A 15,555-nucleotide genomic window follows, 5' to 3' on the forward strand; every position below is an offset into this window, starting at 1 on the left:
AGATTATATTGACGCCACGTTGACATAATATGCAAGTACAGTAGATCATAACAACCTCGTCTATCCGAAGACCTCTTGCGTACACATAAACTCTGATAGACCCCTTTTTCCCCCTTCCAGATCTGCAGCGCTGCGTTGAGCCGTTGACTTTTCAGAAGGGAAGCAACCATTCTTTTTTGTTTGAAAGACTGATTGCTTCCAATCTAAAGCGCCACATGACGAGGACGAGGAACATACTGGTACATCAACAGCTCACTAACTGGTCCTGGAGGGCGGAGGCATGAGATGTACAGATATCTATCTACTCAATCGATCTCCGTTCTTGGTGGTTCAACTGAAACTGAATAAAAGAACAACTTTTACAAATGAACAACTGACAAAAGAACCATATACTGAAACAGATTACTGAATTCTCATTTCCTTTACAAATGCCAACGTGCTCAAGCGGTATTGTACTTATTCATCGGGATCCAACAATTTTTGTTTCCTATATATATAACATGTGCATGGCACATTTTCACACTGCATGTCTGCATACGAGCACTATTCCAAAAAAGTCGTACGAGTATACGATTCTATCTTGTAGGGAAACATATCCAGTATAGTTCCATGAACTCCATGATCGTTGGTCACGAGCAGCATCGACGAGGAGGAGGCTTGGGACGAGGCGGAAAGGCAGCAGCTGCTCAGCGCGGCGTCCGGTGAAGCTGTGGTTCCCGACACGCCTCGAGCTCAGCGTAAGACGTGGCGGGTCGCGTCTGCGCGGCCGGCCACTGCTGATACACAGCCCAACAAGAAACTGAAACGGCCCAATAAGAAAGAAAGCCATAGCACGGATCTCAAATGTCGCATTGGTGGAAGGTTCGGATTACTTCAGATGGAGTTTAACCAAATCAGGTTTGTTCTCTGTCCGCTCAATGTATCTCTATCTTATAGATACACAAACACCTTTTCGTCATAGGAAGATCTGGAAGATAAAAATTCCTCTCAAAATTAAAATCTTTCTTTGGTTCTTGCAAAGGGGTGTCGTCTTAACCAAAGACAACCTCGCTAAGAAAAATTAGAAGGGGAGTCAAAAGTGCATCTGCTGTAATGGGAATGGAACTATCCAACATTTGTTCCTAGACTGTCCCCTTACCAAAATGATTTGGAGGATTATCTTTTTTGCTACTAGTTTGACCCAACCTAGATCAATCAGCCACATGTTTGGTAGTTGGCTGACTAATCAAAATAAAAGGATTAGAAATTTGATTTGGGTGGGGGTGGCTGCCATGTTTTGGGCTATCTGGAGATGCCGTAATGATGTTGTTTTTAATCAAATGAAATCTAACTCTATTATGCAGGTAATTTTCAGAGGAGCGTACTGGTTACGCTCTTGGGCCCAGCTGCAGCGTGATGAGACAGCCAAGGACGCGCTCTCAACGATGAGCAAGAAATCGGAAATTATTGCTTTAGAGATATCCAATAAAGGATGGAAACATTTATTTTGTTTGAACTAGCGTCCTGATCGATCTATAAGACTATGGCTTTCTCTTTTTTTCATTCAAAACTTTGTAATAATGGGCTGTGTACATCCTTGGATGTAGAGGCCGGATATTTGTTTTATCCATTATCTAAAAAAAAGAAAGAAAGCCACTGAAGATAGCACGAATCTCAACAAAATCGCAGCCGTAGAAAACTGATTGATTAAGAGACAAAACAACAACCGATAGATGAATAGAAATCCCGAAGAAGAATGGATAATAGTTTTAAAAAAAAAGAATTGATAATATTTTTTAAAAAATGGAGAATGACGACCGGCCTGGGCCACTTCTAGGCCCATTGGCCGGGAAGCCAACCCGGCTAGCACCTTATCCATGTGCTGGAGCTGGAGCTCGTCTCCACCGAAGGCTGAGAGCAGAGGGTGGATAGCCCCTGGCGGCGGCGGCAGCTTTCATAGTCCGCCCGCTCTAAGCGGCATGTCTAGCCGAAGGACACGGTCACGGATTTAAAACCTGTGGGCCAAGCTTGTAAATCTTAAGTCAATTAGCAAAACCCCCACAGGTAATGCCCAGATCCGCCCCTCGGGGTGCCGTGGACATCTCTCTCGGCTCTGATAGCGGCGTTCAATCTAGCGAGCAGTTTTTTATTAACCCTGATCTATAAACTCTATAAGGCCCCGTTCGGTTCCTGGAAAATAACCCCCCGAACCATTTCCGGCCGGATTCGTTACTAAAATTTATATACGCCTTCCACGGCCGGAATGGTTCCACGGTCAGATTCACTCTAACCGAACGGAGCCTAAAGCTAAACCCCGCTAGCTATTTCTCTAAACAAGTTGTCCACCTAATCAGTCCACTACGGATGCATTTATGACCAACTAGCATTTGCAATTATGATCTACATGTCAACGAGACACGTCATCCACTAACATGCATTTAGTTGTCCACATCAGCGTGCCACGTCATTCACTAACATTAACGTATAATTGTTGATCCCTTTATATAAGTAATTTTATTCTAAATCATCAGCAATTTCCGCGGCAACGCGCGGGGTATTCACCAAGTTAAATGCAATATGTAAAGCATGTAATATACATGTCTGTATGTATATATACTATCCGTACAAAGTATGTACTACGTGTACAATATATTAGGCTAGGAGCAATTGCTCCTGATGGCCATATGATTCTTTCATCATACCTTATAGAGGATGCCAATTTGATCTACTCTACTAGCCACGTAAGGCAGTTGTCAGTAGATTAATACCACATAGGGCATTTGGCATTGTCATAAATCTGCCTGACGATGATGCATGTCGATGTACATATCAAAAGCAGATACATTCCACTAATAATGTCGAGAATACGATGTAGTCATTCAGAAGACGTCTGCATGAGCATTGGCATCGAGGTCGGCGGCAACTTCAATGGAGATGTCGACGTAGAGCTTGTTGTGTTGATAACGTGTTATAAAACACGTCCCCAGTGGTTATGACATTTCACTCTCTGTCTCTCATGATGAACATAGTAGATAAAAATAGAATAACACATTCACAAGACAGGGAGACTATTCTTTATTTCTTTATATTGGTGATTATAACAGTTACCACGTATATATAGTTTAAGGCATAAGAGTTTGGTAAGAGACTACGTACAAATAAACTACCATGTAAGAGTCCTTTTGTTTTACGACACAAAGCACCATAAAGATTTCTTAATTAAATAGTTCAATCCAATACCCTGTACTTTACTTATGTTTCTTTTTGGGATAATTTGAGAGATGGCATGACAAGTGGTCTTGTTTTATTTGTAACTTATTTGCATATATCTTTATTCAATGAAAAAAATTTACAAAACCTTGATGCCCACCCAAATCTATATGACTTGTTTTTGTTATCGATACCTTATCCACGACCTTTGATACGAGTTTCTTGTCGCGCAGTTGAACTGTTTCTATGCATGGTTTTATTTTTGTGCACAATCTTTATCAACACATATTGCTAGAGGTAATACCGTGTCCTCTATGCAGGTGGATTGTACTTCTCGCGTGTAAGTAGATCACAATTTTATTCGACACACATTTGTTTCTTACATATATGATGAAGCATAAGATTTACTTTATCTTATTTTATTTTCACTCAAAGATCCGGGCAAGAGCCATAAGAAATAGCAAACCCATAAGCAATGCAAGTTCTTTCACGACGTGCCTGATGCCTCGTAGCCTTCGGTCTTTGTTGGCGGAGTGTGCTTGCGGAGAAGAGCGTGGCTACCAAACAGCTATTCATGATTGGCAAAGCAAAAACGGGAGCGAAGGTACCCTAAGAAACCTTTCGCTGATGAGCCGTCCGGCCGTATGGCCACATGCGGCCGAGCGACCTGCAGGCTCTGCTTCCCTTTACCATTATTGGACGACGACGGGTGTGGGTCCTCCTCCTCCTTGTCGTCGCCGGAATCAGAGGATGAGCCCGAGGACGGGTCGCTGAAACGTTGCCTGGCCGGCAGCTCCCCGTTGCTGCGGGATGGGCCAACAATGTCCAACTTCAGCAGATCAGCATAGCCTATTTTCTTGCGCAGTGCGCTAATGAGCTTGACGGAGTCCACACCTTGGCCCACCACCACCACACGGTCGGCCATGTTCGCTTCGCCCGAAAGGCAAATACCAGCGATCGCCACTGAGTCGACCCCACCCAATGCAACCACAAGTGCCATCGCCTTGCTACGGGACTTATTGGACGTCATTGCCACCTTTATCACGATCTTTTGCTGCAACAAGATAACAACAACAACCACTTCCATGTTAAATGTTTCATTTTTCAATTGAAAATCAGAACAGGGACCTGACAGCAGAGGTAGCTGACGCAATATTGGGTCTGTTTTGGATGCGCAATTTTAGAAAAGCATGGTATCATGAAACTGTAATTTTATATAAACCAATGACACACAAAGTGACAAAACTGTTGTTTAGAAAAAAGAATCCTCATTAGTGCACTTTCCAATGGAACTTTCAAAAAACTACGGTTTTGACATAACTATGGCTTAAAAATTACAAGATTTCTTGTATACAAATACCCACCAGCTTTTGAAAACCAAAATATTTTGTAAAACCATAGTGTCTACCCAATGCTCTAAAAAAATACTTTGCATGCTTAAATCTGGTCCTATAGGAAGAAGCTACACATCCACTAACTTGCTTAAGCCCTGTTTGGATGCTGTGGTTTTAAGAAACTCTAGTATCACGGAATTTTAGGTTAAGAAGCACGAGACAAGTAAACCCATAGTTTAGAAAAAAAAGGTGGAGTTTTAAAAACCCCAAAAGAATACAGTTTTAAGTAATACTATGGTTTTCAAAACTATAAAGTTCGTTCCATCCAAACTCTTCATGCCCCTTGAAAAAACTAAAGTATATTACAAAACTCAAAACATACTTTGCATACGAGCAGTGCCTTACTCATTTTGTTATTACTAGCAAATATGTATGTGTGTTGCCATGAAACATACAATTCATATCATCTGTTTGAATACGTTTTGCGATCAGATTCTGTACTGTGACTAGACACTTGCTATTTTAACTAATTTAAGCATGGATTGTTAGTTTGGGTCACGGGCGGGAGAGTAAACCAATGATAATTCTTATCTCTAATTTATCTCAAACCAGTACTTTTAGTAAAATCTGCTAGAACTATTATGCTAGGAGTGGAGGGATAAATGGACCGTGGAATGGAGTGACCGATGAAAATTTGGTGAAGTTTTTCTCCTGATAATATATTGATTCATTCACATGGCTTCAAACATGGAAACTGAAAGAGAAAACTGCCTCACGAGGTTTAATATCCAAGAAGATCTCCACACAGGAAAACTTCATAGGCATATGTCATATGTGCTTTGTACTAGAGTCTTTTCAGAGGTCCAAACACGCGATTTTGCTGACCATCGATCTTTCATCCAACAGCCACGAGATGTTTTTCTATGTAAACATCAGGGGGCTGCTTAGTAAATTGCAAAACAAAAATACTAAAACATTAATCGAAGTTCTTCTAAGTCTATAAGTCGTGAATGGCCTGTGGTCCAGTAGTAAAGCTGTCCAGTGGGACACTCCTGTTGTCGCACCTTTTTTTCTGGAACTTTTCTAGAAAATTTAGAGTATACGCACGCGTGTGCTGTTCGGTGGTATTATGGTGTATGTGTAGATTGTATGGGTTGTTTGTGTCCAAGTTGTATCCAATTAAAAAAAATTAATAAGTCAACATGCTGTCAGAGCCCCTACTCCACCAACCTTCTAGGTGTGAGATCTATGACCACGTGCCTTGTCGGCCAACTCTCGTCGGTCTACCTAATATATTAGTGTAATCCCCAACTGCACATCTACTCCTTCTGTTCCCGATAGAGTTGTCTTAAGTCGAATCTTTTAAACTTTAACTGAATTTTTAGCAAAAATACATTAAGATTTATGGTATTAAATTAGTATTATTAGATTTGTCATATAATATGTTTTCATAAGGTGCTTATTTTATGTCATAAAAGTTATTACTCTTTTCTATAAAGTTAGTCAAACTTTAAAAAATTTGACTGGCACGGATTCTAGAAATTAATATATTTATGAGGTGTTTGGACTGCTCCACTCCATGTTTTTCAGCTCCACTCCACATTTTATCAGCCTAACGATTTTAACTCTATGCACTCTTATCGAGGAAAAAGAATAGTGATGAGAGCACCTAAAGAGGTGCTCTATAAACTCCTATTTTTATACAGTTGCTTCACAATAAAGTATGAGTAGCAGAGTTTACGGAGCAGTTCCAAACACACCTACCTTGCGGACGGAGGGAGGGAGTACCATCACTGTCCTCCACTTTATTCCAGACCGCACACTCACCCACCCTCTCCTCCACGTATTTTCCACCACCGGTCCACCTTGTACATTAATTAATTAATATTATAATTATGATCCCCAACTACCCACTCTCCCCTACTTCATTTCCTAACCACACACTCTCCTACACTCCGCCCCACGTCTTTCCACCACTGGCCCATCACGATGCACCTTGTGGAGCTCTAGTACTGCCTTACCGGTTAGCTGCTCATCATCTTACTCGGGAACCCTCAATAGCCCTAGGCCCTTAAAATGGAGCACCAATTTTTTTTTTTGAAGAAGATTTTATTAAATTTTCAAGCAAATTAAAATAAAAGAACCAATGATCACTGTTGGCGATGTTCTGTGGTTTAGTATTTGGAGACATTAGACAAGTGAGCCACAGACGACCTCTCCGTGGGGGTGGCTTCTGATGGTGGCCACTTTGGAGAGAGACCAAAGAGGACACGAACATAGGTGTGGGTCCTCACATCGCAGCAGTCATAAAATGTGTTTGTTCTGAGGATTTGGACCAGTCGACTAACGTGTTAATTGCCTGCTTTGTGAACAGTGTGGCTAACCATTACTCCCTTTGTTTCAAATAATAAGACGTTTTGACTTTTCTAGGTACATTCATTTAACTATGTATGTAGACTGTGTATATCAAAGTGTATAACCATGAAAGGATCTAGGCCCCTAGTTGGGTTTCGGTGATTAATGACGACACGAGATTGCTATAACTAACGTGTGTTTTGCAGAGGCAAATTAAGTTAGGTCATAGTAATGGAAATTGATTGGGCAATTATGGTATTCATGCCCCTGTCGATGAAAATCGTTTCGGTTTTCAAATGATGGACGATAAGGTTAAAGACAGACTAGTTCTAAGTGTTGTTTGACGTTGGAGAGACACTTAGAGTAGTTTAGGACTTTGTTTTTCCTTTGGCCATACTATTAAGGGGGGTATGGACTAGTAGCTTGACCTAGGTCAGTCTAATAGATTAGGTGTAATGCACACTTGTCAAAACTAGCACTAGCTAGCTCAGGAATAGCTCAAAGATCAATTGGAGTCAACTTCATTTACTAAGGATTTCGAATTAGAAGTGAATGGAGGGTCAAATGACTGACCGGACGCTGGTCGGGTTGTGATCGGACGCAGCTGGGAGAGTCCGGTCAATTCATTTGAACGGTAGAGTTGTCAGACGTGGACCAGAAGCTAGATCGGACGCTGGGGTGCCAGCGTCCGTCAACAACAGAGAGCATCCAGAGAGGGATTTTGCTGACCGGACGCGTCCGATGGGTGTTGACCGGACACAGGACAGAGTCCGGTCAGTATCAACGGCTACTTCTGACACAGTGACGTTTACTACTGACTAGAGGGTCCGGTCACCCAAATCGACGCGTTCGATCACCCCGAAGTTTGCTGAGTTGGCCTCCAACCGTTATGTTTTGAATGAGGGGGTATAAATACTTATCCCACTCGTCCATGGGAGCCCTCTTGCTCATTTGTTCAGCTGAGCAACACCTTTGGAGTGCAAGGGAGTGCAAGAGCCTAGTGGGGTGATTGAGATTTGATAATCTAAGATTAAGGACCTCATTAGTGCATAGGAAGTAGCAAGTGTGCATCCACCTTTCAAATTAGGCTTGTCATGGTCAAGTGAGAGTTCATGCTTGTTACTCTTGGTGATCGCCATCACCTAGACGGCTCGGTGGTGGTTGAAAGCTTGGTGATCATCCGGTAGAGCTTGTGGATGACCCAAGTCGTCTTGTGAGCGGTTGGGGGCGATTCACCGCGACGGAGTGTCGAAGAATTAGCCCGTAGAGAGCACTTAATCCTTGCACGGATCACGGGGGAGCTACACCCTTGCGCGGGTGCTCCAACGAGGACTAGTGGGCAGTGGCGACTCTCCGATACCTCGAAAAAACATCGTCGTGTTTCTCTTCCTCTCTTTACTTTGAGTACTTACATTTGAGCAATTCAATTCATGTCTTTACATTATTAGAATTGCCATGCAAGAGTAGGATTAGAACCTAGGGTGCAAAACTTTTGTGCGGTAGAACAATAGAATCACTCTTAGGCACAAGGGGGTGAAATGGGCTAAGTGTAGGACTTAATTATTGCAACAAATTTAGAATTAGCCCAATTCACCCTCCCTCTTGGGAATCTTGATCCTTTCAAACAAAAACTATATATACTCCCTCCATACTGGTAAAAAATATCGTTTAGGACAATATTTAGCATACCAAGGAGTGATTAATTAAGGTAGAGTGTTCCCTATCTACCCCTATTAAATACGGCTGCGGCTACATTCCATACAAGAAAGTTACACATGTTTACTGGCTAGCGCAGCGGGGTTGGAGTTGAGACGTTGCGGGTTTGACCCCCGCCGTCGCGATTATTTTTGGTTTTAGCGCATTTTGCATGGCTTGCGCACGTTGCATGCGCTTGCATGGCACTGTGCGGCGGGGAGGATTTCGCGGCCCACGCCTGCATGCACTCTGCATGCGCGGTGCGGCGATCGAAGAGGCAAGGGCGTTTTCGTCCAGAATATCGGCTGCGGGTGCATAACGTCGTTCTTTTCGCAAACGAGGGGAGGGGCCAGGACGACGTTTTTTTTCCAATATGGAGGGAGTATATATCTAGAAAAGTAAAAACGTCATATAATTTGAAATGCATGAAGTACTAGTTTTGTTAATTCCAAATTTCTAGTAATTCCACCATATGCAAAGAAAACCATATTAGCTTGAGGCATACTACATAACAAACCGACGCATTAACTTCTACTCCCTCCGTTCAAAATTATAAGTCGTTTTGACTTTTTTGGTACATTTATTTTGCATTGCTATGCATCTAGATATAATAATGTCTAGATCCATAGCAAAATGGAAGAACAAAAAAAGTCAAAGCGACTTATAATTTGAAACGGAGGGAGTACTACAACGAAGAAACAAGCAAGATAAGATTAGCAAGACCAAGGCACCAAGCACATGGAGTACCTTCAATCCGAAAGCATGGCCACCTTCGCTGATGTGTTCCTCTGAAGAGAGATGCAAAGTAGACTCCCCCTCAGACCAATTAAATTCTGCTAACCCTGTTGCAAAAACAACGGACGGAGTTTGAGTTATGCACGCTAATGTAGAGCTATGGTAGAGCTCAACATGCAGTAATACTCCACAAGCTAAATGAGAAGGTTTCAACAAGGATATAGACGCCACTGAATATATAATTCAACAAAGATCATTACATTTTTATTAACAATAACCCGTGCATACTATTTCCATGGAAGAAAAGTTCATCAGTTTGATTTCACAGGTTCTAGGACAAAAGATAACAGAAGATGCCATCTTACTTGATGAGGAAGCACATGGCACCGCGTTTCCTGTTGCTACCATTGTTGTATTTCTGTTAACTCCAGGCCTGTGTCATTGCAATTCACAGAAGTAAATATCGTTGTTATATTGCTGAGTATGATTCATTATCTTCTGCATCAACCCATCACTAGATAAAGATGCGTATTTTTCTATTTTGCGCAAACGAAATGTGCATTGCTTATCTCATCAAATCACTTAAGCAAATAAAACACAAGTACTGTATGATGCATATGCAACAGGTCAATGAACAGAAAAAAAATCTCAACTAGGTCTGACTGAAGATATGGTCCTGTGAGAACATCACTCTAGGTAAATGTCTAAAGTTGTTGGGAACTGCAAAAGTTAATTTCAATTTGAAGGAGAGATTTTCTCGATGTCTGACCTCATTTCAAGGGCACTCAAATTACTGTCATATGAGTTCACCCCTCCTGCAACCTGAAATAACAAATTATTAAAGCAAGCTACTGTAATGATGAAAAATTTACTATTCTAAGTAATACCTTGTGCTGCACAGAACAAAACTAGCAAAATTTAGGAAACTGTAAAGTTTTCTGAATGAAGGTAAAATCATCCTGATCTACCTTGTAGTTTTCTCCTATGTGTTGGCAAAAACTGCCAACTGAATTTGGGAAGATGCCTTCCTGATGTATATGAGGATCAATGCCAACATATTCAAAATTTTGTAAGGGGTCTACTACTTACTGATCATCAAGCTGATTTAATAACTTGGAGGTCAAGTCAGTCTGGTAAATTTCAGTGAAATCTCTATACGGACGTTAGACAAACTCTGATTCCGGGCTTAAATCCTTTATGTGGTTAGTGGAAAATCTGATTCTGAAGTGACTAGAGAGCCCCACTTGATATTTATGTGCTCAAAATGAAAGTGTAGATCACCTTATTTTCTACTACCCTGTAATAAGCAGAGTGGTTTGGAATGTGGTTGCGTTGGTGCAACTTGTAGGCCTATCAATGTTCAACAATATAGGCTATGGGTTAAGCAGGTGCCTTGATGTGAGGTGGCGTATGCCTTGGGGGTGTCAGCAATTTGCTGGGCCATTTCGAATTCAAGAAACAGAGCATGTTCTGATAAGGAAAATATAAAGCATCCTTGTGACATTCTTGGCCAAGCTTTGCTCATATACGATGTACCAAGCAGGCTTTTTACATGATTGGATTCAAGGAGAAATGGAGTGATTGAGGTGGCCGGGATCATTCATCGTGCAGCTTTATTTTCAGGAGATGTGAGCGCAGGCACCGAATATTTCACAAGAGTTATATATCTATCTTCAGCTGTGTACCATCTCCGGATAATAGAGGCTGGAACCTTGTTTTATTATCTAAAAAAAAGAACTATATATCTATCTTCAGTGTAATTTCTGCATACTGCACCCAACAAAACAGCGTGCGCAGTGGTATCTATTTATATAAGCTGCTTATGACCAAAATAAACTAAGCTTAAAATCCAAATAGTATGCTTTTTTAGAGCTTGTTCTTACCACGCTTCTCCCCACAACACCCATTTGTACTAAAACGCAGAAGTTCTGTTACTTATTTTTACCATACTTTTATTTCATTTGTATAGCTTCTCAAAGAAGCACTTTTTTCACCGCTCGACTAAACATGGCCATTCTTATTAAAAAACATTCAATATGTGGTGTCATTATTTCTGTTTACCTAGCACCTTATTTAACAAGAATGAAACACTGGATTGGAACTAGCGCAGTGTGTGGCAAGGTAATGTGAGGAAATTACTTATACCTGCGGCAGTAGGAGTGGAGGATGAGCGCCGACGTAATGAAGAGTGTTTGTCACAGAAACGCTGATCTGGACCTGGAGGATACTGGTGGCGAAATTCGCCGGCGCCAGTTTGCGCAGTATATCTTCGTGCACCAGACGCAACCGCTTGGCCATGTCCCCAGCCCCCAAGAGATGGCGCAAGGCGCTCCTCTGTTGGCAATCTGTGATGAGCTCCAGCGCCTCCTCCATGCTGTCCGCTAGATCATCCAGTGGCCCGCTAAATGCTGGGTGCATCACCGCGCCCATCGTCAAGTCTTTTAGCCAGGACAAAAGAGCAGTGATCCTGGCCGCGCACCTCTGGATGTCTCTACACTCCTTCTTGTTCTGCTGGACCGTCTCCACTGCTTTCTTGATCTTCAGGGCAGCTCTGACGATCCTCTCCAGGGCACCCAGTGCAAGATCGGCCATCTTGCGTTGAACTGCTGAGCTTGATCACATAAAAAACCATTCAGATCTGATCTTTTGGTTACAGTAACAACTGAGGAAATTATTGAACAAGAAAGCAAGCGCACACCGACCTTATAATTAGTAGGGGATGAATCAATATATGGACGTCTCCTTCCTTCTCGATCTCGCCTCTGCTTCACACCCTGCAGTCCTTCCACCAAGGGATAGGGAGTCTCCTGTCCCAACTCAGATCCAGTGGAGAGGAAGATACTAGCCTGCTTTAAAAAATAGCAAGACTGGCTCATACTAAGTCGTTCTCAACAGAAACTGCACGGAGCCCGCCGAAGGAGACTTCCCATCCATCGTGGTCAGCGGGCACGACGTCAGTCTCCCCGTTGTCTGTTTCCGGTGGCTGTACCTGCACATGCCATGCGGTGTCCGTCCCGAGAGCGCCTTGCACACGGTTTCACGGTGTCGGCGGAGCATGTGCATGTGTAACCAACCTGTGCGTTTGTAACCAACCTGTTAACCTGTAAACCGTGTGCTGTGCGGACGTAACACCGCACTATATCTATATCTATATACCTAATGATAAAGAGACAAAATTTCAGTCTATTTTTTCGTCCAGCTTTTTGTACTGTTAGTTTATTATTGTCGTCATAAGCCAAAAACCGACAGTGATAGCACCACATCACTATCGGTTCATGGCTAGAACCGACAGTAACATATCACCGTCCATTTACAGTTGGTTCCAGATACAAACCGATAGTGATATGGACTTTCAGTGCCGGTTTTGGTCCACCCCCAATCATTTTCTGATTTTGAAGCTAAGAACCGACGTTGGGTCATCACTGCAGGTTCTCCAAAAACCGGCACTGATGGTACCAGCAATGAATGTCCAATCTGTAATAGTGACAAGAGGCAGGCAGGAGAAGAAGTGGTGCGATGGCAACAGCCGCCAAGAGGAACAAAATTGCATTGGCGATGTTGTGCCTTGCATTGGTGGTGATGGTGGCATCCGTCTCAGCGTTGGAGAAATGCGACATAAGTGGCTGCATCAAGGCGCTCCTAAACTTTACTCCCTATCACATCAGATATTTTGACACTAATTAGAAGTATTAGACATAGACTAATTACAAAACTAATTCCACAGATGGAGGCTAATTTGTGAGACAAATCTATTAAGCCTAATTAGTCCGTGATTTGATAATGTAGTGCTACAGTAAACATGTCCTAATCATGAATTATTTGGAATTTTTAGTAGATTCGTCTCGCTAATTAGTCTACTCCTGTGCAATTAGTTTTATAATTAGCTCATGTTTAGTTTTTTTAGTTAGCATTCGAATGTCCGATGCAACACGGACTAAACTTCCGACACTGGATTGTTTGGATATATACTAGAGGATTAAATTTTAGTCCCATCACATCAGATGTTGAGATGCTAATTAGGAGTATTAAATATAGACTAATAAAAAAATAAATTACATTGATAGAGGCTAATTTGCGAGACGAATTTTGTAAGCCTAATTAGTTCATGACTTGACAATATGGTGCTACAGTAAACATGTGCTAATGATGAATTAATTAGGCTTAATAGGTTTGTAAACACGAATTAGTCTTGGCTTATGCAATTAGTTTTATAATTAACTCATATTTAGTTCTTTTAATTAGCATCCGAACATACGATTAAACTTTAGCCTTGTGCCTGCCAGCTCCGTAGGTTTATCCCCTTTTCATGGTCCGTAAGAATTTCAGAGCGGATGACTGCGTCCCCGCTCATGTCTGCAGAAATTAGTCCGTCATTCGGTGTTACTGCAAAAATTAGTTCGCTGTCAGCTTGTGCCTTTTCTATTTTACTCTATTTATTATGTTGTACTATTATATACTGCTACATGTGTATTGATTCCTGGAATAATGATATCTCGCACAGCACCAATCTCCACCACTGTTCTCCCACTCAGCTCACATTCCTCTCCAATAATGATATCCTAATAATGCCACAATTAATCTCCACCACTCACTACCACAGAAACGATTTACAACAACATGGCTTTTGAATACCTAGAGCCATTTCTAAAAACTAGTTTGAAAACCAGCCATCTCTAGAAATGTATTTCTAGGGCGGCTTAGATTTCCAACCTTCACTAAAAATGCTCCTATCTTTAGTGGTGGCTCTAGATCCAGCTGCCACTAGATTTCTAGAGGCGCCTAGATTTAGACACAACACCGCAACATCGAGATTGGCGATGAACAATGTGCTCATAAAAGCAGATATAGCAATGGATGATCAGACGCTTAAAAGTTATAATGACAGACCTATGCATGACTTCAGAGGCGAAAGGGTTAAGTGTCCCATCTCTTAAAATTGTTTCACCCTCCAATAGTTGCTCTATATCTTGTGCACATTCCAGAGAGTCGACCCTGCTCTCTATCTTTGGCAAATGAGCAACCAGAAATAGAAGATATCAATATTTGGAGATCTAATTAAAAAAGCTTTTGAAGGGCAATTTTTCATCAAGATCTCTATTAATACATAAGGATATAAAGAGGCTCTTGAATTTGCTCTTAGCACGTTTTCCTCTAAAAATTGATTTACAGAGGTTGGGATTCTTTTTGAAGTCTCTAGATATTAACCGGGCAGTGCAGGGCATGCCGGCTCACACGGTAGGAAGTGCGGGTGGAGGGAGTAGGCCCTTGTGCCACGAGCCAAAGGAAAAGACAGGGGAGATCGAGCCTGAAGGGGTTTTCTAATTTATTAGGCCTAGTTTGGGAGCTAGGGCAAGATTAGCCCGCAGTACCGATGCCAGATAGTGGCTGACCTAGCAATACGGCCACTAGGGCCATGGCCCTAGTCTTATCCCTTACAAATTATCATTTTTTTTCTATAGTCAAGCACAATTAGTACTAATGTCTAATATAATGGCCCTAGTCTTTGGACAATCCTGGGTCCGTCTCTGCTCAGGGAGAGATTTTAGCGGCCATATTCAATTCTCCAGGGCGCCGTCCCCCGTCCCAGCATGCTTTTGGAAAAGTGACGCAACGTTGTCGCCTGGTACGTTGCCTGGCCTCGCATGTCGGGGAGAATCCGCTCGGGGAAAATGGGTCGCCCTGCCCCTCACGTGGGGCTTCCAAACGTAGTGATAATTTGGCCCCTGGCCTGTTTTCTCGTGGGGCTCCAGCCCAGGGAAAACTAGGTCACTGCCACGGACTCGGAGTCGCAACAATTCCTAATCGATTCGGACCCGGACGGCAGCCACCATATATACGGGGCGAGGACGAGAACGAGAGCTAGAGAAGGAAGCGTTGCACGTACGTACTCTGCTCAACGTATTATAAGGGCCAGAAAGGAAGAGAAAATCAGAAAAGGGAGATGGCAGGCATATAGCAAGATGGTGCGCCAGGGGGGACATGGCGCGCCTGCTCCCAGACGACGTGCTGGCGGACGTCCTCCGCCGACTGCCGCCTCGAAGCCTCGCCGTTTCCCGCTAGGTCTGCATCTCGTGGCGCGCGCTCATCGACGACCGTGGCATCCAGCACGCCGATATCCTCCCGCGGTCACTGGCAGGCCTCGTTCTCAGCTACAACAGGGTGGAGTACGCGGAGCTCTTCGCCCGCCCTTCCGTGGACCTGGACGACTACTGGATGCCCAACGGCCTCGTCGGCGACCACTGCAACG

At 42.8% G+C, this 15,555-nt stretch overlaps 1 protein-coding gene across 4 annotated transcripts; it reads right to left on the bottom strand.

Moving 5' to 3' along the window:
* Positions 1 to 3,528: 3,528 nt before the first annotated feature.
* On the bottom strand, positions 3,529 to 12,279 carry LOC136484271 (uncharacterized). Of its 4 annotated transcripts, XM_066481509.1 has the most exons (7): positions 12,011 to 12,279; positions 11,454 to 11,919; positions 10,078 to 10,130; positions 9,674 to 9,741; positions 9,321 to 9,415; positions 4,084 to 4,243; positions 3,529 to 3,992 (listed from the first exon to the last, which is right to left on the bottom strand). In XM_066481509.1, exons 2-7 carry the CDS (start codon positions 11,898 to 11,900, stop codon positions 3,799 to 3,801), a joined length of 1,017 nt encoding a protein of 338 aa, XP_066337606.1. In that variant the 5' UTR covers positions 11,901 to 11,919; positions 12,011 to 12,279; the 3' UTR covers positions 3,529 to 3,798. The 4 variants fall into 4 exon arrangements, with proteins under 4 accessions (XP_066337606.1, XP_066337604.1, XP_066337605.1 ...); XM_066481507.1 differs by having other exon boundaries at positions 3,529 to 4,243; positions 11,454 to 11,911; positions 12,011 to 12,274; XM_066481508.1 differs by having other exon boundaries at positions 3,529 to 4,243; positions 11,454 to 11,914; positions 12,011 to 12,274.
* Between the last annotated feature and the right edge of the window lie 3,276 nt (positions 12,280 to 15,555).

Source organism: Miscanthus floridulus, chromosome 9 (genome assembly GCF_019320115.1).
Source record: "Miscanthus floridulus cultivar M001 chromosome 9, ASM1932011v1, whole genome shotgun sequence".
Lineage (NCBI taxonomy): Eukaryota > Viridiplantae > Streptophyta > Magnoliopsida > Poales > Poaceae > Miscanthus > Miscanthus floridulus.